The 21751-nt window shown below is 38.9% G+C and overlaps 1 protein-coding gene across 1 annotated transcript; it reads right to left on the bottom strand.

Annotated features, from left to right (window-relative positions):
• Positions 1 to 648: 648 nt before the first annotated feature.
• Positions 649 to 21600, bottom strand: LOC127644760 (mucin-2-like). Its single transcript, XM_052128131.1, has 15 exons — positions 21536 to 21600; positions 20158 to 20224; positions 13160 to 18552; positions 12881 to 12942; positions 12528 to 12643; positions 9286 to 10931; positions 8758 to 8819; positions 8479 to 8594; positions 7184 to 7722; positions 6519 to 6583; positions 6139 to 6320; positions 5753 to 5865; positions 5607 to 5671; positions 5002 to 5174; positions 649 to 1453 (listed from the first exon to the last, which is right to left on the bottom strand). Exons 1-15 carry the CDS (start codon positions 21542 to 21544, stop codon positions 1362 to 1364), a joined length of 8700 nt encoding a protein of 2899 aa, XP_051984091.1. The 5' UTR covers positions 21545 to 21600; the 3' UTR covers positions 649 to 1361.
• Positions 21601 to 21751: the final 151 nt, after the last annotated feature.

Raw genomic sequence — 21751 nt, 5'->3', positions numbered from 1 at the left:
CAGGGACAAAGAAGCAAATATTTAATTATATATCTTAATGATACTGGTTTAAGTAGAAGAATTATTATTTTTTTTTATTTATTTATTTATTTTTATGATGTGATGTATATAATTTGCCAAACGTCCTTTTTACACACTCCTGTGTAGTAGTCCAGTAGGTGGCGGTATATATCGTAAAGATATGATCCGCCATTAATCAGAAGAAGAAGAAGAAGTAAGTCAGTTTGTTTGGTAGAGGGAAATCAGATGGTTGAACTCATGCTACCTTCTTGCTCCTTTAAAGTCCTTTGTTGAGAACTCTGAGTTTCTGCTCAACTGACTTTTAATTTACACATGTTCTTTTGTGAGCACTGATGGGATACTAGAGACAGTGAATCCAAGTGCAATCCACGCTGGCAACAAGGCTACAGCACATGGCCTTGCACATGGCCAGCAACATGGCACTGAGGACAATATTTCATTGAACACCATTGACTGTGATCTTTTCTCACATTGTGGACTATAGGATTACAGTCATTGCATCGCACTCAAATAGCTTGGTGGAATTGAAACTCATTGCATCTTCATCATCACTTCAACTTATCAAAAGACAGGACATTCGAACGATAAGTTTATTTCATCTCCTTGACTCATTGAAGAGACAAAGACTTTTGAGAGTGCTTTGCGGTTTATTTATTATCTGTTTGGCACATGTATTAAGCACTGGTGGGGAAAATAAAATAGGTTTAAATATTAATTTGTTTTCTGAAGAGATTTATTTATCAGTACATGTCCAAAATCTGTTGAACCCCCTCAGAGTAATATCTTTAAAAGAGAGGTACTGTTACAGTACTATAACAAAACTGGTGATCCATCCATCCATCCATCCATCCATCCATTTTTATTAAATATTGAGATGTCTAAGTATAGGTGTGTTTATGGGTAACGGTTGATAATCTCATACATTTGATTACACATGTTTTACAGGGTTAATGTTGTAATTTTCAATATAATGGCAAGTAAAGTTGTGGGAAATGTTTGATCCCATGTCTCAAGAATCAGTGCTCAAATTTAATATGTATTTCTGCATACTTCAGATTTGTATTTACTGTATAAACGCCCTTGGTCCTTGTAAAGTAGAACATTTCTGGGACAGTTCCATCATGTTGGATATTCCATTAATGTGTGCAGGCATGTATGGAGCCAGCTGACATGAAATCCATCGTAGCTTCAAGGATTCATTTTCAGCAAGATTACGTAGGAGGCAATAAAATACGACTCATTCAGTAGCTTCATGCACGTGATTCCTTCATGTGAGCAGGTATGAAAGGCAGACCTGTCAGAGTAAATAATGTTGAAGCATATACATTATATGGCTTTGATCAATCAAGCCACGAGGCCAGAATTGACACGGCAACCAGGATTGAAGCAGTTGACACGCTGATCCTGCTGGTGACCTCACTGGATGAAAACGCTGCGATGCAAAGAACAGAACAAATGTATCTTAGATTTATCATTCATTGACAGTGTGGAGTTTTCTCAAATGGAGGGGTTTACAAATAAGAACTGTTGACGAAAAACACTTTAAGTATTTTAACATTGAGAACCTGGCATAAATCAAAGGATGAAGGTTTATTGTGTTTTGCAATACATGTTCAGTCCCCCCATACAAAGATGTATGCAATGTTTCATTATACTTATGAATGCATTTGTTAAGTTATTCGTATCGATATTTTCCCAAACCAAACCCCATTGCTAAACTTAACCATTTATCAACTATATAAAAATGAAACATGCAACTAAATGTAATCACGCTAAACTTACATTACTGTGACAGGGCGGAGGGCGGGGCCGGGTCGTGATTTTACACACCCGGTCCGTTATCAGGCTAATCAAGCCTCCGAGAGGGATAAAGGCCGACTGCGGACGGTGGTGCGGGAGAGAGAGAGAGCGTTTACGGGCAGCTGTCCGACATATGTGTGTGTTTGTGTCTTTTGGTTTAAGTTCTTCATTAAATATTATGTAAAAACAAAAAATTGCTGAATGTTTTCCTCTATATAGCACAAAACTAGAATGTATTATATTATGATCACCATTCATGGTGAACATAAAACTAATCAATAACACTTAAATAATTAAAGTCATTGATTTTAAAATGTTGCATTGGGTAAAGTACTGAAATACAATGAACTAATCCCCATTGTAATATAGCAATACCTCAAGAGACCCTGAGTTCACATGCATGGACATTACGTTTTGGCTTTGCTACTGTCACGATCCCGTGTCTTCTGCACCGCGTTTCGTGTTACGGTCCCTTGTCGTCTGCACCGTGTTTTCCGTTTCACCCATCACCTATCACGTTCCATGTCACGTTTTCCCTGTTGTCCGCCTTGAGTCTCACTGTCTTTGTGCAAACTACACTTCCCGTCATTCCCGGCCCTTATTACCTCTGTCGCTACGTTATTGTCCGCACCTGTCCGGTATTTTGTCATCACCGTGTCTGTTTATTTAAACCCCGCTGTTTCCCCTTCCCTTCGTCATGCGTTGACGTTTCATGTTTTCGAGTATGTCTGTTAAGACTCAATTTCTGTTCGTTCGAGGTTACCCTGCTATTTGTCTGTTCGTTCGAGGTTACCCTGCTGTTCACGTTCCCTGCCTGTTAACTCGTTCGAGGTTTACCCAGCCCACCGTGGAGTTTCGCTCTGTATGTTGTTTAGTGTTTAGTTTCCTTTTTCCCATCGCGGACTTTCATTTGTTCCTGAGTTTATTTTGTGTCCTCTCTAATAAAAGCCGCATTTGGATCCACACCCCCATCTGCCTTGTCCTGCTTCCCTCACACATCATTACAGCTACAGGCTATGCTTAATTAAAAAACAAAATGTAAACCAACTGATCTCAGTTCAGGAAAGGCTGTCATTAAATGTTTAAACTTGTAGCGCACCGACAACATGGTCCCAATCTTAGCCGAGTTTGTCTACCGGAGAAACAGCAACAAAACTACATCTGATAAGAAACCAGCATAAGTTTACACATTTAAACCTGTTTCAGTCTCTAGTTTCATCCGATAAGCCATATACAAATATTGCATAGATTTAACACGACACAGCACGATTAGGACTAACTTTCAATGGATGCATCCAAAAGTTGATAAATGTGTCTTTCAGAGGCCTTATATGGAGTTAGGATGAACATAAGGAGCATTTCAAACTGTAGGGAGCAAGGGAGCATCCTATAGCTCTCCTATAACTGTTCTGAGACCAGTGCAGACAGACAGCACACTGGAGGTTAAGCCATGCACTAAATAGGGAGCAAGGGAGCATCCTATAGCTCTCCTATAACTGTTCTGAGACCAGTGCAGACAGACAGCACACTGGAGGTTAAGCCATGCACTAAATAGGGAGCAAGGGAGCATCCTATAGCTCTCCTATAACTGTTCTGAGACCAGTGCAGACAGACAGCACACTGGAGGTTAAGTCATTCACTAAATAGGGAGCAAGGGAGCATCCTATAGCTCTCCTATAACTGTTCTGAGACCAGTGCAGACAGACAGCACACTGGAGGTTAAGTCATGCACTAAATAGGGAGCAAGGGAGCATCCTATAGCTCTCCTATAACTGTTCTGAGACCAGTGCAGACAGACAGCACACTGGAGGTTAAGTCATGCACTAAATAGGGAGCAAGGGAGCATCCTATAGCTCTCCTATAACTGTTCTGAAACCAGTGCAGACAGACAGCTCACTGGAGGTTAAGTCATGCACTAAATAGGGAGCAAGGGAGCATCCTATAGCTCTCTATAACTGTTCTGAGACCAGTGCAGACAGACAGCACACTGGAGGTTAAGCCATGCACTAAATAGGGAGCAAGGGAGCATCCTATAGCACTCCTATAACTGTTCTGAGACCAGTGCAGACAGACAGCACACTGGAGGTTAAGCCATGCACTAAATAGGGAGCAAGGGAGCATCCTATAGCACTCCTATAACTGTTCTGAGACCAGTGCAGACAGACAGCACACTGGAGGTTAAGCCATGCACTAAATAGGGAGCAAGGGAGCATCCTATAGCTCTCCTATAACTGTTCTGAGACCAGTGCAGACAGACAGCACACTGGAGGTTAAGTCATGCACTAAATAGGGAGCAAGGGAGCATCCTATAGCTCTCCTATAACTGTTCTGAGACCAGTGCAGACAGACAGCACACTGGAGGTTAAGTCATGCACTAAATAGGGAGCAAGGGAGCATCCTATATCTCTCCTATAACTGTTCTGAGACCAGTGCAGACAGACAGCACACTGAAGGTTAACTCATGCACTAAATAGGGAGCAAGGGAGCATCCTATAGCTCTCTATAACTGTTCTGAGACCAGTGCAGACAGACAGCACACTGGAGGTTAAGCCATGCACTAAATAGGGAGCAAGGGAGCATCCTATAGCACTCCTATAACTGTTCTGAGACCAGTGCAGACAGACAGCACACTGGAGGTTAAGCCATGCACTAAATAGGGAGCAAGGGAGCATCCTATAGCTCTCCTATAACTGTTCTGAGACCAGTGCAGACAGACAGCACACTGGAGGTTAAGTCATGCACTAAATAGGGAGCAAGGGAGCATCCTATAGCTCTCCTATAACTGTTCTGAGACCAGTGCAGACAGACAGCACACTGGAGGTTAAGTCATGCACTAAATAGGGAGCAAGGGAGCATCCTATATCTCTCCTATAACTGTTCTGAGACCAGTGCAGACAGACAGCACACTGAAGGTTAACTCATGCACTAAATAGGGAGCAAGGGAGCATCCTATAGCTCTCTATAACTGTTCTGAGACCAGTGCAGACAGACAGCACACTGGAGGTTAAGTCATTCACTAAATAGGGAGCAAGGAAGCATCCTATAGCTTACAGAATAGGAATGACTTAGAATCAAATGAATAATCGTGATTATAATATCAAGGGAAATCTTCGACAATTATGATTATTGTCACAATCGTGTAGCCCTAACAGCACTTCAAGTTTACATTGAATCACTCACCTGTGCCATTTATCATAATTTGAGAAGTGAAGATCTGGAAGGGCAATGAGCTGTTGGCTGCTCGGACTATAGTTCTGACTATCTGTGTACTGTTGGGTAGGGTGGCGTTCGCCACAAATGAGAGGTCCATGGAGTTTTGAATCGTGCGCACACTCTTCATTTTAGTGGCATCACTGGAAAAAGTTAAGATGTTTTGAAACTAGATTTTATCATAAAACAGAGAGTTATGTGGATGAAAATTCATATTACCTTTCAAACATTTGGACAGACTTGACTAAAAACATTCAAACAAAATGTGTAGCTTTTCATTCCCTATCTGGTCAGATTCTTCCATTTGAAATGAAGGCTTTATTTAGTTATAAATCCGTTAATATGCACAATTCACATTTTTCTACAACACTGGATTCAAGCATTTATGCATAAGCCTTTGGTAGTCATCAAGTGTCCATCATATAAGGGAGTGTGTGGAGCTGGAATCTACATAGACGAAGCTTTTGTGTTATTTCATGGTTTTGCTGACTTTGATTCTAGATCTACTTGTTCGGTGTGTCCAAACGTTTGACTGGTAGTGTGTACTCAAGACAAAAATGAACAAGCATGCATACCTGAAGTTTGTTAAGGTTAAAGTGCTGAATGATGAAGGGTAATCGGTGATGAAAAAAGGTTCAAGCTACAAAAAGAAAATAAATGTTTAGAGACTCTTTTGCACAACCAAATGAATAGATAAGTGGACTCTCTACTACATACTTACTGCTGTTTTTATCACCAGTGCCCTGTTTCGAAATTCAGTTGAAGATGAATTTGAGAGAGCAGCCACAAAGGTGCCATTTGTGAAGATAGCAACTGGGATCTTCTGAAGTGCTCCTAAAGTTAATCAAACAAAAAAAGGTACATTTACCACAAGTGTCCACACTTAAGGTTATTGCTGGTTTGGTGCTGATCCAGTCTGGTCATCCAGTATAGTCTTTCTGATGAGGCTGGTTGATCAGGTTAATCTTGATGGTCAAGCTAGTTAAGAGGCCTTAATGAAACCCCAGCACACCAACATTTCTGTTGGGGACCAGCACCCAAATCACAACATTTGGTGACCAGATTGAATGGTCTTTCAACAGGGAAGTCAGGTCTAAAACAACTTACTGACAACAACAATGGAGCTGGCAACAAAAGTGATGCTTAAGCTGGGGTCTTGAGCTGTAACTGCTGTTTCTAGAGTAGTGACAATGTCTTTGTTACTCGGGATGGCTTCAGTGGAGGCTTGGTTAAACACTAACTCAAGCTCCACATCCACATTGTCTGCCGCTCGTGTTCTGGCAGCACGTCTGAAAACAAACATATTACTCTTTGTTTAACAGTTTACAACTACCTCAAGACAGCATTACAAAGGCTAAAGTTTGGGAGCTAACTGTATGTTCTGTATTACAGGGATTCAAGTGTATTCTTTAATACTATAAAGTCTCTGACATTGAATGTGAGACATAGTTGATATTTGTAAAGGAATCATTTAAGCATTGACTCACCTGAAAGAAATCACAATGGTCCTGATGAAAAGAGTTCCAAACCTTTTTTTATAGATGATATCACACTGTGAAAATAGTAAATCAGGTTTAAGAACGTTATTATTATTGGAGATATAGATTGTGAATTACATTTACTTGTATGTATATCGTGTTTTTCTTGAGTGAGGGGATAGATTTGTTATAACCGCTTTTACCCCAAGTGAGGGAGAATTTTACCTCACACTTGGGGTAAAAGACCCCCTCGCCACCTTTAAAAAAAGTGATTATACAAAACAACTTTCTTTTATTATTTCTTTTAGCACAAATTATGTTGCTCCATCAAAATTCGTTAAAATAAATGTATAAATGCTGTTGCAGACATTCTACTTTGTGTCATTATTTGTAAATGTTAACAATTTCATGTATAGGAGAGTTACAATGGATGATCCAGGTTTTACTTGGCAATGAGAAATGGAACAAAAGTAAATCTAACCCAATACTACTGCCTTCAAATGTACCACATAATTGAATATGAGTGGTCCTAAATGATTATACAGTATATATAAGTGCAATACCAAGTTATTTCTACTATCGTTTTATTGAAACATTTTAAGCATTTAAGAACATGTAACATTTTTGCAATTCTTACTTCACATCTCAAAGAAATGTTGTCATTTGAAACTTACCCCAGTCTGGACTTTTGTTGCTAGATCCTTAAATTCTGGAGTTGTCGGGTCTTCATAATTTGGAATAAACTCTATTATAATGACGACTTCTAAGACTACAGTTGGAGGAGGGCGTGGTGGTGTTGTTGTTGTGGGTTTGGTTGTTGTTGTAGTGGGTTTGGTTGTTGTTGTTGTTGTTGTGGGTTTGGTTGTTGTTGTTGTTGGTTTGGTTGTAGTTGTATTGGGTTTGGTTGTAGTTGTATTGGGTTTGGTTGTAGTTGTATTGGGGTTGGTTGTAGTTGTATTGGGGTTGGTTGTAGTTGTATTGGGTTTGGTTGTAGTTGTATTGGGTTTGGTTGTAGTTGTATTGGGGTTGGTTGTAGTTGTATTGGGGTTGGTTGTAGGTGTAGTTGTATTGGGTTTGGTTATTGTTGTATTGGGTTTGGTTGTAGTTGTATTGGGTTTGGTTGTAGTTGTATTGGGGTTGGATGTAGTTGTTGTGGGGTTGATTGTAGTTGTTGTAGGTTTGGTAGTCGTTGTAGAGTCAGGATTCAGCCTTACTATTTTTGGAAGTTGTCAGAAGAGAAATGGGAAGAAGCTATTAGTCTCTATCAGTTTTATTTTTAAACCATTTCAACTGACGGAGAGGGCCACTTGACAAAATGTAAACACAAGTTATGCATATTCTGCAGCATATTCTGTCAATTCAAGTTTACCTGTTCATTGGCTTGCAGATGTAAGTTGTTATATTGCATAAACGTTGTGGATATAGTGACTGAACTCATGTTTAATATTGGTTGTGAGTGAGTGATGTAATTAACCCGTTTTGAAGCGTTTCATTTAGCCAGTGCTCAAGCAGAGAAATCCCCAAACACACTGCATTATGAGATTATCATATCTAATATCTTATTCTATAGACAGATCCTCTAGGTGTTTTTGACTTCTTCTGTTCAGGGCTTCATTAATGCACAGGCTTACCAGGGTTTAAGCCCCGGGGTCCGTGGCTGCAAGAGGGCCCTGCCACCGTACAATATTGATATGATAGCATAATGTAACAAAATGTATATATTTATAAATATAATAAAACATATTGCAGTTAAACTCATAATATACAATTATTATTAGACTGCCCTGAGCTTATTAGCTGCATCAGTAAATAATGCACTTGCATGGGCACTTTTGCCCTCTAGATTTTGACTGTAATTCTCAAACTGCATTGCTTGTAATTGTATTTAAACACCTGCAGATAAATATAATGGCCTACAACTAGATTAATACAGAACGAATTATACATTGTTTTGCATTGATTGACTCACCCTCTACACTGGTGATATTCAAAGTGGTGTTAGCATTGAAAATAGTGGTTTTGATTTCTACATCACTTGGTAATTTGCCAAATTGTAAATTCATATCTGTGATGACTGATCCAGACCTACATAAAGGAAAGGAAAGAGAAATGCTCTATGTTAATGGAATAGTTTTTGCCATTTTAAAATTCACGTTGTAAGGGAACATTTACCACATATGGAAAATTGTGATACTGCCTTTCTTCATTAAAAATGGTATGTATTCTTGGGATCTTGGGAAACACCCACCTGAACTGAATTACTGTCAATCCAATGAAGGAGCTGAATGCTTTGTTAAAGATTGGCACAAACTGTAGAAAAGTTCAAATGTTACGTTCAACATTGATTAATTATGTATAAAACATTTCAGATTAAACATCACTTTTCATATGAAAAGGGGGGAAATGTACAAAATAAAATCATTTAATATGATCACCCCCTGTTTTCATAAAATGCAGTTTTACAGTGGAATGTGTGGAGGAAACAAACTTAAGGTATAATATGGACTACTAATTATACAAAGAGCAGTGTAATGCTTTTTTCAATAGGGTGCATATACAATAGAACACTATTTGCACTGGAGTATTAATAGAAACTACTACATATTTGGACCCCATATAGACAGTATATTTGACTATATTACACTTGGGTGAATCAATTGTTATTTACACCAGAATGAAAAAAGAATAGAATATTGAATTTACCCGAATAGTATATGTTACTATTTACTCTAGGGTGCAGATAGCATCTGCCTTAAAGGTTTGCCACACAACTTACCTCATCTTGGATTCTTTTTTCTCGTCTTTTAAAAACATCTGAAGAGGAGTTTAAAAGTTTAAGATCGAAATCTTCGTTGCTGGAAAATGTAACAGGAACAATATTTGTAGGCTGGATTGTGGTTGTAGTTGTTGACTGAGTTGTACTTGTTGTAGGCAGGATTGTGGTGGTTGTTTTAGATGGAGTTGTTGTAAGTAGGGTTGTGGTCAATGTAGAAGGGGTTTTGGTTGCTTGTGAAGTTGAAGCTGTTGAAGGCTCGGTTGTTGTTGGTTGATTTGTAGTTGTAGAGGGGGCTGTTTTTATTGAAGCTGTGGCTGTATTTGTAGGCTGTGTTGTGTGGTTTGGATTAGTTGCAGTTGATGGTAGGTCTGTGTTTGTAGATTGAGTTGTTGAAATGGCCATAGTTGTTTTCAGAGTTGCTGTAAATGGCATTGTTTGTTGAGATAGAGTTGGAGGTGATGTCGTGGTGGTCTGATGAAATGTAGTTGTAGGTAGAGTTGGGGTTGTTATATGAGGGTCTGTGGTGTTGGTTTTAGAAGGGATTGTTGTAGGTAGGGTTGTGATTGTTGTAGTTGAATTGGGAGCTGATGTTATTAAAGCAGTGTTTGTAGTTGTAGGCTGTGTTGTGGTTGTTGACAGAGTTGTTGGTGACTCTTTGGTTGTAGGTTGATTTGTAGTTGTAGATGGGGCTATAGTTGTTGGTGGATTTGTAATTGTAAATTGTGTTATTTGTTGAGATGTTGTAGGTAGAGTTTTGTTTGTAGTAGGAGTAGCTGTAGTAGTTGGTTGAGATAATGTTGTTGGCTGGATTAAAGTTGTTGGTTGAGTTCTTGTGGTTATAGGCGTTAGTTGAGTTGTAAGTGTTGTAGTTTGTAGAGTTGATGTAGGGGGGCTCGTAGTTGTACTTGGTTGAGATAAATTTGCTGTAAATGGACTTGTGGGTGTTGTCAGAGGAGTTGTGGAAGTTAGTTGAGTTGTAGTGGTTGCAATTGGGGCTATGGATGAAGTCTCTTTTTGAGTTTGCTTTGAAGTTGGTGTTGTAGTTGTTTGAGTTGTTGTAGCTTGTTTTGTGCTTATTGTTGTTGGTTGATTTGTAGTTGTAGGGTGTATTGTGGTTGCATTTTCTGATTGTATTGAAGTGTTTGTAGATGAGCTAGTGATTGTGGTAAGAGAGGTTGTAGAAGTTGCAGTTAGGACCGTGGATGTAGTTGTTGGTGAAGTTGTTGTAGGTGAAAGTTGGCTTGTGGTTGTAGTTACAGATTGAGTTGAAGCTGTAAGAGGGTTTGTACTTGTTTGTTGTTGAGTCACAGTTGTTGGTGCAATTGTGGTAGTAGTCTCTGTGTGAGTTGAAGATGTAGGTGGGGTTGTGGGTTGAGGTGTAATTGTTTTTGGTGAGGTTGTGGTTGTTGTAGGCTGAGACGTAGTACTTGTAGTTAATTGTTCATTTGTACTCATTGTAGGTAGGGTTACAGTTTTAGGATCAGTTGTAGTTGAAACCAAACGTTCTATAGTTATTGGAGTAGTTGAGGTTGTTGATTGCACTGTAGATGAAGGAAATATGGTTGTTGTGGCTGTTAAAGTCACAGTTGTTGGCTGAGTTGTAGTTGTGGTAAGTGGGGTTGTGGACAAAGGTGTATTTGTCACAGCTGATGTTGATAGTGTGTTTTGGTAGGTGTATTGTGGATTACAATGGAGAAAAATCATATGAGTTACAAAATGATCAAAATTATTTCTTTTAAACCATAAACAAGAATTTAAACATAAGAAAAAACATTCACAGCTGAGGTACTCTGAATAGAAAAGGTGAAATGGTTACATAACTTAAATATTTCAGCTAAATATGATCCCCAGAGCTGCTTTATTGAACACAAATTTAGACCAATAGCAACAAGTGACAGAATAAATTATAAAATGTTTTACATGACTTTGAATCAATGTTTTTGTTTGACTGATTAATATAATAATACATATGCATATAGCATATAAGGGGGGAAATGAGGTACAACAAATTGGCTATGGGAAATCATGCTCTTGCATGCTCTACTGAAGACACCTCCATTCATCCCAAAGGCCATTGAATCAAGGCGAGGCCGTGTATCCCCACCCACCAAGCTGGTATGCAAATACCATCATCTTCGTCATACCCCACATTATAATAAAGGCTAGATTGGCCCATGCTAGAGTAAGATCTGTAAGTTGTGTGACACATACTGTAGCTCTAATATTAAAATGCAGATGATGACCATAATACTGATTTGGACACAAGTAGTGGGCACAAGCACAACAATCTCACACTTTGTCCATTGAGGCCTTAATCATCTCCAGGAGGAAAAGTTCATGCATTAATGCCCAAATGTTTCTGCACCACTCAACTACTAGGGTACTCAAGCTTCAGAATACTTGTGGTGCCACATTAATGTCCAAACAGAATGGTGACACTGTAACAACTGTTGAATGTACAGTAGTTAACATTCCCACAAAGCATGTGTTACACAAGCTGAGGAGGTTACCCCATGTGACTCTACCCTCCCTAGCAACCAGGACAATTTGGTTGCTTAGGAGAACTGGCTGGAGTCACTCAGCACACCATGGATTCGAACTCATGACCAAAGTGGTAATAGTCAGCATCAATACTCGCTGAGATACCCAGACCCCCAATAAAAAAAATTCTATGTAAAGTTACAGTAAATTTGGCAAAATTTTGATATGACAATGTAATGTCAAGAAAACTTAAAACAATTGTTAAAACAACTTTACAGCTCAAATAATGCATGTTTTTTTTAACAGAAGAATGAATGTAAGTGCTTTTATAAAAGCTTCACTTATCTGATTTTAAACCATTCAAAAATTGGCCCCATTCACTTGCATTGTAAGTGTCTTACAGTAACCTCAATTTTTACTTTTTTAAAGAAAAAGAGGGATTTGGTAATCAACATTATGCTGGTGGCACCGAGTGTTCTCTCATCAAAATCATACGGCATTCGAGACTTGAGCGTCGAGGCTGGCAGCAACGCGCACATGCCTCGCACTATAAAAGGGCCGATTTGTCATGGATGTCCAGTGAAAAGACTGGATAAGTGGGTATCCTTTATAAAAAAAGATAAACCCACATGCTACCTGGCATCACCTTGCGTCAATGGCGTTTTAGGTGCGAATACAGATGTCTTCAGTAGAGTACGCGAGAGTGTGATTTCCCATGGTCATTGTGTTGTAACGAGTGAACCGACTCAATGGGAACTTACCTGTTACACTGGAAATTGGGAAAGATGTGTTAGCGGTGGAAATTGTGTTTTCAATGTCATTGTTATTGGTTGGGATGCTGAACTGTAATTCCATATCTGTGAGGATTGATCCACGTCTACAAAAAGGAAAAGGGAAGGTAAATGGTCTTCAGGTAAATGATATCACAATTATATTTGGAGTTAAAAACAAAGGTTGCCACAAAGCATTTGGAAGTGTAAATATCTAGTATTTGTTGGTACATTATGTATTAGGTAATACAAAAGCCTGACAGATGCAGTGATTGCAGAAAACCCAACAAAGTGCACAAGAATATTTATAGCTCTATCCACACATATAGAAAAGAAATACCCACCGGAACTGAAGAACTGTCAATCGAATGAAGGAGCTGAATTTGTTTTTTAAGATTGGCTCCAACTGCGGACACAATGTCATGTGCAATGTATAATAATAGTAAATGAATGTTATAACAACACATCAAACATTTTCAAAATCAGTAATGTCAGTTCTAAACAACAATGCATTACATCACATTTGAACAGTAGCTTTTAACATGGTGTTTAAACTAATGACTAAGTGATTCCTTTTGGCAATATATTATATATAGAGAGAATTTATTTACTATATAACATACCTCATTTTTGACTTTTTCTGCTCGAGTTTTGAAGGCATTTGAAGTTGGAAATAACAATTCATCAAAAAAAGTTTCATTGCTGATAAAAGAAACAGCAACTGTACTAGAGGGCTTGACGGTTGTTGTTGTTGTTTGTGTTGTACTTGTAGGCTGGGTTAAAGTTGAAAATGTTTGTTGAGTTGTAGTCGTTGGATGAGTTGTTAATGATTTAGTTGCAGGCTGTATTTTTGTGGTTATAGGTTTGACTGCTGTATTTGTAGATGTTAGCTGAGTTGTTGTAGATGTTCTAGGCAAGTTTGTTGTAGACAGGGTTGTAGTTGTTGGTTGCATTGCAGTTTTTGATTCAGTTAAATTTGTGGCTGTAGATTGTAATGTAGTTGTTGAATGGGTTGTTGGTTCAGTTGTAAATGTTGCTGTAGGTTGTGTTATTGTAGGTGTAACTGTTTTTGGTGATGTTATGTGCAGGGTTGTAGTTGAAGTCTCTTGAGCTGTAGTTGAATGTAGAGCTGTTGATTTTGGTTGCAGTGTAGTTGTTGGTTCAGATGTTGTTGTTGCTATAGGTTGTGTTGTTGTAGGTGTAACTGTGGTTGGTGATGTTATGTGCAGGGTTGTAGTTGAAGTCTCTTGAGCTGTAGTTGAATGTAGGGCTGTTGTTTTTGGTTGCAGTGTAGTTGTTAGTTCAGATATTGTTGTTGATGTAGGTTGAGATGTAGGTGTAACTGTGGTTAGTGCTGTTATGTGCAGGGTTGTAGTTGAAGTCTCTTGAGGTGCAGTTGAATGTAGGGCTGTTGGTTTTGGTTGCAGTGTAGTTATTGGTTCAGATATTGTTGTTGATGTAGGTTGAGATGTAGGTGTAACTGTGGTTAGTGCTGTTATGTGCAGGGTTGTAGTTGAAGTCTCTTGAGGTGCAGTTGAATGTAGGGCTGTTGGTTTTGGTTGCAGTGTAGTTATTGGTTCAGATATTGTTGTTGATGTAGGTTGAGATGTAGGTGTAACTGTGGTTGGTGCTGTTATGTGCAGGGTTGTAGTTGAAGTCTCTTGAGCTGTAGTTGAATGTAGAGCTGTTGTTTTTGGTTGCAGTGTAGTTGTTGGTTCAGATATTGTTGTTGATGTAGGTTGAGATGTAGGTGTAACTGTGGTTGGTGATGTTATGTGCAGGGTTGTAGTTGAAGTCTCTTGAACTGTAGTTGAATGTAGGGCTGTTGTTTTTGGTTGCAGTGTAGTTGTTGGTTCAGATATTGTTGTTGATGGAGGTTGAGATGTAGGTGTAACTGTGGTTGGTGCTGTTATGTGCTGGGTTGTAGTTGAAGTCTCTTGAGCTGTAGTTGAATGTAGGGCTGTTGGTTTTGGTTGCAGTGTAGTTGTTGGTTCAGATATTGTTGTTGATGTAGGTTGAGATGTAGGTGTAACTGTGGTTGGTGATGTTATGTGCTGGGTTGTAGCTGAAGTCTCTTGAGCTGTAGTTGAAGGTAAGGCTGTGGTTGATGGTTGCAGTGTAGTTGTTGGTTCAGATATTGTTGTTGCTGTAGGTTGAGATGTAGGTGTAACTGTGGTTGGTGCTGTTATGTGCTGGGTTGTAGTTGAAGTCTCTTGAGCTGTAGTTGAATGTAGGGCTGTTGGTTTTGGTTGCAGTGTAGTTGTTGGTTCAGATATTGTTGTTGATGTAGGTTGAGATGTAGGTGTAACTGTGGTTGGTGATGTTATGTGCAGGGTTGTAGTTGAAGTCTCTTGAGCTGTAGTTGAATGTAGGGCTGTTGGTTTTGGTTGCAGTGTAGTTGTTGGTTCAGATATTGTTGTTGATGTAGGTTGAGATGTAGGTGTAACTGTGGTTGGTGATGTTATGTGCAGGGTTGTAGTTGAAGTCTCTTGAGCTGTAGTTGAATGTAGAGCTGTTGTTATTGGTTGCAGTGTAGTTGTTGGTTCAGATATTGTTGTTGATGTAGGTTGAGATGTAGGTGTAACTGTGGTTGGTGCTGTTATGTGCAGGGTTGTAGTTGAAGTCTCTTGAGGTGCAGTTGAATGTAGGGCTGTTGGTTTTGGTTGCAGTGTAGTTGTTGGTTCAGATATTGTTGTTGATGTAGGTTGAGATGTAGGTGTAACTGTGGTTGGTGCTGTTATGTGCAGGGTTGTAGTTGAAGTCTCTTGAGGTGTAGTTGAGTGTAGGGCTGTTGGTTTTGGTTGCAGTGTAGTTGTTGGTTCAGATATTGTTGTTGCTGTAGGTTGAGATGTAGGTGTAACTGTGGTTGGTGATGTTATGTGCTGGGTTGTAGTTGAAGTCTCTTGAGCTGTAGTTGAAGGTAAGGCTGTGGTTGATGGTTGCAGTGTAGTTGTTGGTTCAGATGTTGTTGTTGCTATAGGTTGTGTTGTTGTAGGTGTAACTGTGGTTGGTGCTGTTATGTGCAGGGTTGTAGTTGAAGTCTCTTGAGGTGCAGTTGAATGTAGGGCTGTTGGTTTTGGTTGCAGTGTAGTTGTTGGTTCAGATATTGTTGTTGCTGTAGGTTGAGATGTAGGTGTAACTGTGGTTGGTGATGTTATGTGCAGGGTTGTAGTTGAAGTCTCTTGAGCTGTAGTTGAATGTAGGGCTGTTGTTTTTGGTTGCAGTGTAGTTGTTGGTTCAGATATTGTTGTTACTGTAGGTTGAGATGTAGGTGTAACTGTGGTTGGTGATGTTATGTGCAGGGTTGTAGTTGAAGTCTCTTGAGCTGTAGTTGAATGTAGGGCTGTTGTTTTTGGTTGCAGTGTAGTTGTTGGTTCAGATATTGTTGTTGATGTAGGTTGAGATGTAGGTGTAACTGTGGTTGGTGCTGTTATGTGCAGGGTTGTAGTTGAAGTCTCTTGAGGTGTAGTTGAGTGTAGGGCTGTTGGTTTTGGTTGCAGTGTAGTTGTTGGTTCAGATATTGTTGTTGCTGTAGGTTGAGATGTAGGTGTAACTGTGGTTGGTGATGTTATGTGCTGGGTTGTAGTTGAAGTCTCTTGAGCTGTAGTTGAAGGTAAGGCTGTGGTTGATGGTTGCAGTGTAGTTGTTGGTTCAGATGTTGTTGTTGCTATAGGTTGTGTTGTTGTAGGTGTAACTGTGGTTGGTGCTGTTATGTGCAGGGTTGTAGATGAAGTCTCTTGAGCTGTAGTTGAATGTAGGGCTGTTGTTTTTGGTTGCAGTGTAGTTGTTGGTTCAGATATTGTTGTTACTGTAGGTTGAGATGTAGGTGTAACTGTGGTTGGTGATGTTATGTGCAGGGTTGTAGTTGAAGTCTCTTGAGCTGTAGTTGAATGTAGGGCTGTTGTTTTTGGTTGCAGTGTAGTTGTTGGTTCAGATATTGTTGTTACTGTAGGTTGAGATGTAGGTGTAACTGTGGTTGGTGCTGTTATGTGCAGGGTTGTAGATGAAGTCTCTTGAGCTGTAGTTGAATGTAGGGCTGTTGTTTTTGGTTGCAGTGTAGTTGTTGGTTCAGATATTGTTGTTACTGTAGGTTGAGATGTAGGTGTAACTGTGGTTGGTGATGTTATGTGCAGGGTTGTAGTTGAAGTCTCTTGAGCTGTAGTTGAATGTAGGGCTGTTGTTTTTGGTTGCAGTGTAGTTGTTGGTTCAGATATTGTTGCTGCTGTAGGTTGAGATGTAGGTGTAACTGTGGTTGGTGCTGTTATGTGCAGGGTTGTAGTTGAAGTCTCTTGAGCTGTAGTTGAATGTAGGGCTGTTGTTTTTGGTTGCAGTGTAGTTGTTGGTTCAGATATTGTTGTTGCTGTAGGTTGAGATGTAGGTGTAACTGTGGTTGGTGATGTTATGTGCAGGGTTGTAGTTGAAGTCTCTTGAGCTGTAGTTGAATGTAGGGCTGTTGTTTTTGGTTGCAGTGTAGTTGTTGGTTCAGATATTGTTGTTGCTGTAGGTTGAGATGTAGGTGTAACTGTGGTTGGTGATGTTATGTGCTGGGTTGTAGCTGAAGTCTCTTGAGCTGTAGTTGAAGGTAAGGCTGTGGTTGATGGTTGCAGTGTAGTTGTTGGTTCAGATGTTGTTGTTGCTATAGGTTGTGTTGTTGTAGGTGTAACTGTGGTTGGTGATGTTATGTGCAGGGTTGTAGTTGAAGTCTCTTGAGCTGTAGTTGAATGTAGGGCTGTTGTTTTTGGTTGCAGTGTAGTTGTTGGTTCAGATATTGTTGTTACTGTAGGTTGAGATGTAGGTGTAACTGTGGTTGGTGATGTTATGTGCAGGGTTGTAGTTGAAGTCTCTTGATCTGTAGTTGATGGTAAGGCTGTGGTCGATGGTTGCAGTGTATTTGTTGGTTTAGATGCTGTTGTTGCTATAGGTTGCGTTGTTGTAGGTGTGATTGTGGTTGGTGCTTTTATGGGTAGGGTTGTAGTTGTTCGATGAGATGTAGAAAAGGCCATCGTTGCTGTGGATTGGGCTGTAGATGTAAGTAGGTTTGTTGTTGTTTCAGGTGAGTTTGTTGTAGACAGGGTTGTAATTGAAGTTTCCTGAGCTGAAGTTGTTGCAGGCAGGGTTGTGGTTGTTGGTTGCATTGTAGTTTTTGATTCAGTTGAAGTTGTGGCTGTAGATTGTAATGTAGTTGTTGGTTCAGTTGTCAATGTTGCTGTAGATTGAGTTGTTTTAGGTGTGATTGTGGTTAATGTTGTTATTGGCAGGTTTGTAGTTGTTGATTGAGCTGTTGTAGTAAGGGCTTTAGATGTTAGCAGGGTTGTTGTTGTTTCGGGTGAGTTGGTTGCAGATAGGGTTGTAGTTGAAGCTTCATGATCTGTAGTTGATGGTAGAGCTGTTTTTGTTTGTTGCAGTGTAGATGTTGGTTCAGATGACATTGTTGCTGTAGATTTTGTAGTTGTAGGTGTGATTGCGGTTGGTGTTGTTACTGGCAGGGTTGTAATTGTTGGTTGAGCTGTTATAGAAAGGGATTTTGTTGCTATAGATGTAAGTAGGGTTGTTGTAGTTGTTTCAGGTGTGTTTGTTGTAGACAGGGATGTAGTTGAAGTTTCATGAGTTGTTGTTGACATTTGGGCTGTGGTGGTGTGTTGCAGTGTAGTTGTTTTTTCAGATGACATTGTTGCTGTAGATTGTGTTGATGGAAGTGTGATTGTGGTTGGTGTTGGTGTTGTTATAGGTAGGGTTGTTGTTGTCGGATGAGATGTGGAAAGGGCTGTCGTTGCTGTAGAAGGGGCTGTAGATGTTAGTAGGGTTGTAGTTGTTTCAGGTGAGTTTATTGTAGACAGGGTTGTAGATGAATGTTCCTGAGCTGTAGTTGACAGTAGAGCTGTGGTCTTTAGTTGCAGTGTAGTTGTTGATTCTGATGCCGTTGTTGTTGTAGATTGTGTTGTGGTTGGTGTTATAACCAGGGTTGAAGTTATTGGTTGAGATGTTATAGAAATGGCTGCCGTTGACGTAGGAGGGGCTGTAGATTTAAGTATGGTTTTAGATGTTTTAGATGAGTTTGTGTAGGCAAGGTTGTTTATAAAGGTTCAAAGTAGAACAAATACAATTCAAATCTGTCTAATTATTTACTCACATTCACTAATAATGTTGCCCTGCACTGCAGCTCAAGAGCAGCTCTCAAACTAAGTATGACACATATGGTTGAATGTCAATAATATGAAATGCTGTTGTTTCCCTTGTCTCATGACCAAACGTCATGGTGTCAAACCTGTGCCATAGCCACCATATTTGATTTGAGTGCTGCTCTTTAGTTGCATTGAAGAAGACACTTTTCAGTGAATAACAACTTCAATTTTTGTCTGTTACTGACACAAAGGCACATTATATCAATAATCAAGAGTTGGAATACAGCGCATGAGTGGACTACTTTTATGGTGAGATTTATGATTTTTGTAGCTTTGCAGACAAGTTCACTAAAACTATCTATGTAGAGTGTTCCAAATCAATAACTTATGAGGTTCAATTTCAGTTAGGAGATATAAGACAGCTGCCTGAGTAGGCAGGAAGTTTTGGAACTTAAAAAATGTTATTATATTTGACAGCAGAGCTTTCAAATATAAAACAGTGACATGTACTGTACATCACCAAAGACCCACCCATTAGTAAGCTCGCCCAATCATCAAACAAAGAAGACATGCTTCCAGGTGGTGCAAAAATAGATTGATTGAAAGCCTAATGTTTAATAAACTTTAAGAAAGTTCATTCCAAGGCAAGTAAAGCTCAAGGAGTTCCCATAAATTCCGAGCGATGCTGGGCATCCAGATGGGACATTTTAAGAACCTCTTGTCTAATCAACATTGATCTTTGGTAATATATAGTACAACTATCTGTCAGACTCCCATTGAACTACAGATTCTAAAATGGTGTCTATGTGCCGTGCGTCTACTGACTGAACATATTCATGAAAAAATTGAATTATGTTATTTTAAATATATGAAATATGTAACTGCAGCAATCAGAATGAAATTTTAAGGGAAGCCAAATTTCCCTTTTAGTCTTAAAGCAATCGCCATTGTATTATACACATGACAGCTTGTCATTGAAATTGTAAATACATTTCGTTTATTGACTTTTGAACGCTGCTAAATATTACAAATATTATCAGTTCTTCCCAAACGTTGGGAGATTTCTGTCACATGAGTCTGGAAGTGGAATGTAGTGAAGTTCAGCATGCATGGTAGAAATATTCCAAAAATCTACTTTAGTGCAGTGATGAAGTATTATTTCATTACTATAACCTACCAGTTCTGGATTTGAGTGGTAAAACAAGGAACTAATTAGAGTACTAGAAAGAAAAATATTTGAAAGTTTCCGTGAGATCAAAATGTGAGGAATGTTATTTGTTACAAAAGTAACGTGTGACTGATTTCAACTATACAGAAGTACAGTATATTTGATAAAACAACACTGTAAATGATGTGCTTGATGATGATGTGGCTGTTGGCATTGTGGTTGATTGATCAGTGGAACTTTGTTCTGTTGTTCAAAATGCAGTTGAGTATTAGTTGTGGAATCATCACAAGTAAACAATAATAAGTGAAATTAAGCAAGTTCATTAACTCACCTAGTAACATACACACTGTCATTACCAGAGCTAGTTTATGCATCTTGATTGCTTTTGAGATGATCATCTAAAAAACATTAAATAAATACAGATATGCAAATAAAGACATAATCAACATCAACTTTTATTTCAAGTAATATCAACACAATTTGTCCAGTGCAAGCAGTCACTCCTTTCATTTTCATTTTTTAAATGGATCAAATTTTAAATGAAAGTATTAATATACTTTGTAAGACCTCTTTCCAGATCATTTGTGCATGAATAATGAAGGTACAAGTATTTATAGTTTATTTTTACTATTTAAAATAAAACAAACATCTTGGGCATAGTGGACGTCAGAGGAAAGTTCAAGTGCGGGCAACATTATGATAATGAGCTTTGACGTGGTTCGGCGCAAACCTGTTGGAGTATAGAAGTGCTCTAGCAAAGTCTGGAGAACACAACAGTGTAAACTTTGGTTCCCACCAAACAATAGTTCCGAAGACAAAATGGCATTTTATTTTGTTGATTTTGGTAACAAACAACCATCATTTTAATTACTTTCTGCCATCGATCAATTTCATGAGGATATACGCTACTTGTGGCAATACAGATACCGGTCGACATGTCTGGATGTTTTGAGGTCCCTTTAAATATAGTTCACAAAAACAAGCACACCAAATGAACGTTGCTGCCAATTGCAGCATCCACGAATCTTCCATAGCATTGTTGGCAGGCCAGCCAGAGCGAATTTTGACGCTCTCGCCGCCTCTGGTCTGAACGCACAGTCAGACTTTTGCACAGTACTGTATATATACTAATATTGGATATTACATTTTGTATAAGCAATTTACTAAGATCATTCCAACTGTAATCTTCAACACCACTATCAATACTTGAACTCCATCAGCACTACTTCACTCCTTTACTCTTTTCAATTAGTGGAGAGCTTCAAATAAGAAAAGAGGCAGTAATTAAAAGTGAAGGGAGATTTGGTGAAATGCTGTAACAGTAATTATATGTTAGCTTAATCTACAGTTACATCTTAACACATATGTAAAGACAGATCTTAGTTGTTTTAAAATGTAGAATTACATGTTGACTAAGTAACTTTGTAATTTCTAAGTCGTATTGTAACAGAATGTTTAAAAATGTTAATGACAATCAGAAATTATGTTCTTGATTTTAAAATGTTTTTTATGAAACATTAAAGTTGCATTTGTTTGTATTATTCAGGATAATAATGCTATTGTGATTGGTAACAATTTGCCCTCAGTAAGAACACATTGTTGAAAATACAGTATTAATACTGTATTGTGCAAAAGCCAGCTTCTAAAGAGAAATCCTACTCTAACACAGATATAATCACACAAATCTGTTATAAACTCCAACAACTCACCCAGTACATTCAGGAAAGTCTGATGTAGAGTTGAATGTAACATGCACAGGTCACTGTTATTAAGGTAGGTGTAATCATGCTCTTCAGAAAATGCAGCGTTTTATTTGCTCTGTTTAGTCATATGACTCGGAAGACACATTATCACTATAACACATCTTGAAGCATTCTGGATATACCAACTTACTCAACAATGCATTCTTCTCCAAGCACACTGTT

This window comes from Xyrauchen texanus, chromosome 1 (assembly GCF_025860055.1).
Source record: "Xyrauchen texanus isolate HMW12.3.18 chromosome 1, RBS_HiC_50CHRs, whole genome shotgun sequence".
Lineage (NCBI taxonomy): Eukaryota > Metazoa > Chordata > Actinopteri > Cypriniformes > Catostomidae > Xyrauchen > Xyrauchen texanus.
Note: the sequence above shows the minus strand (reverse complement) of the source record. Positions and strands in the feature narration are given on the sequence as shown.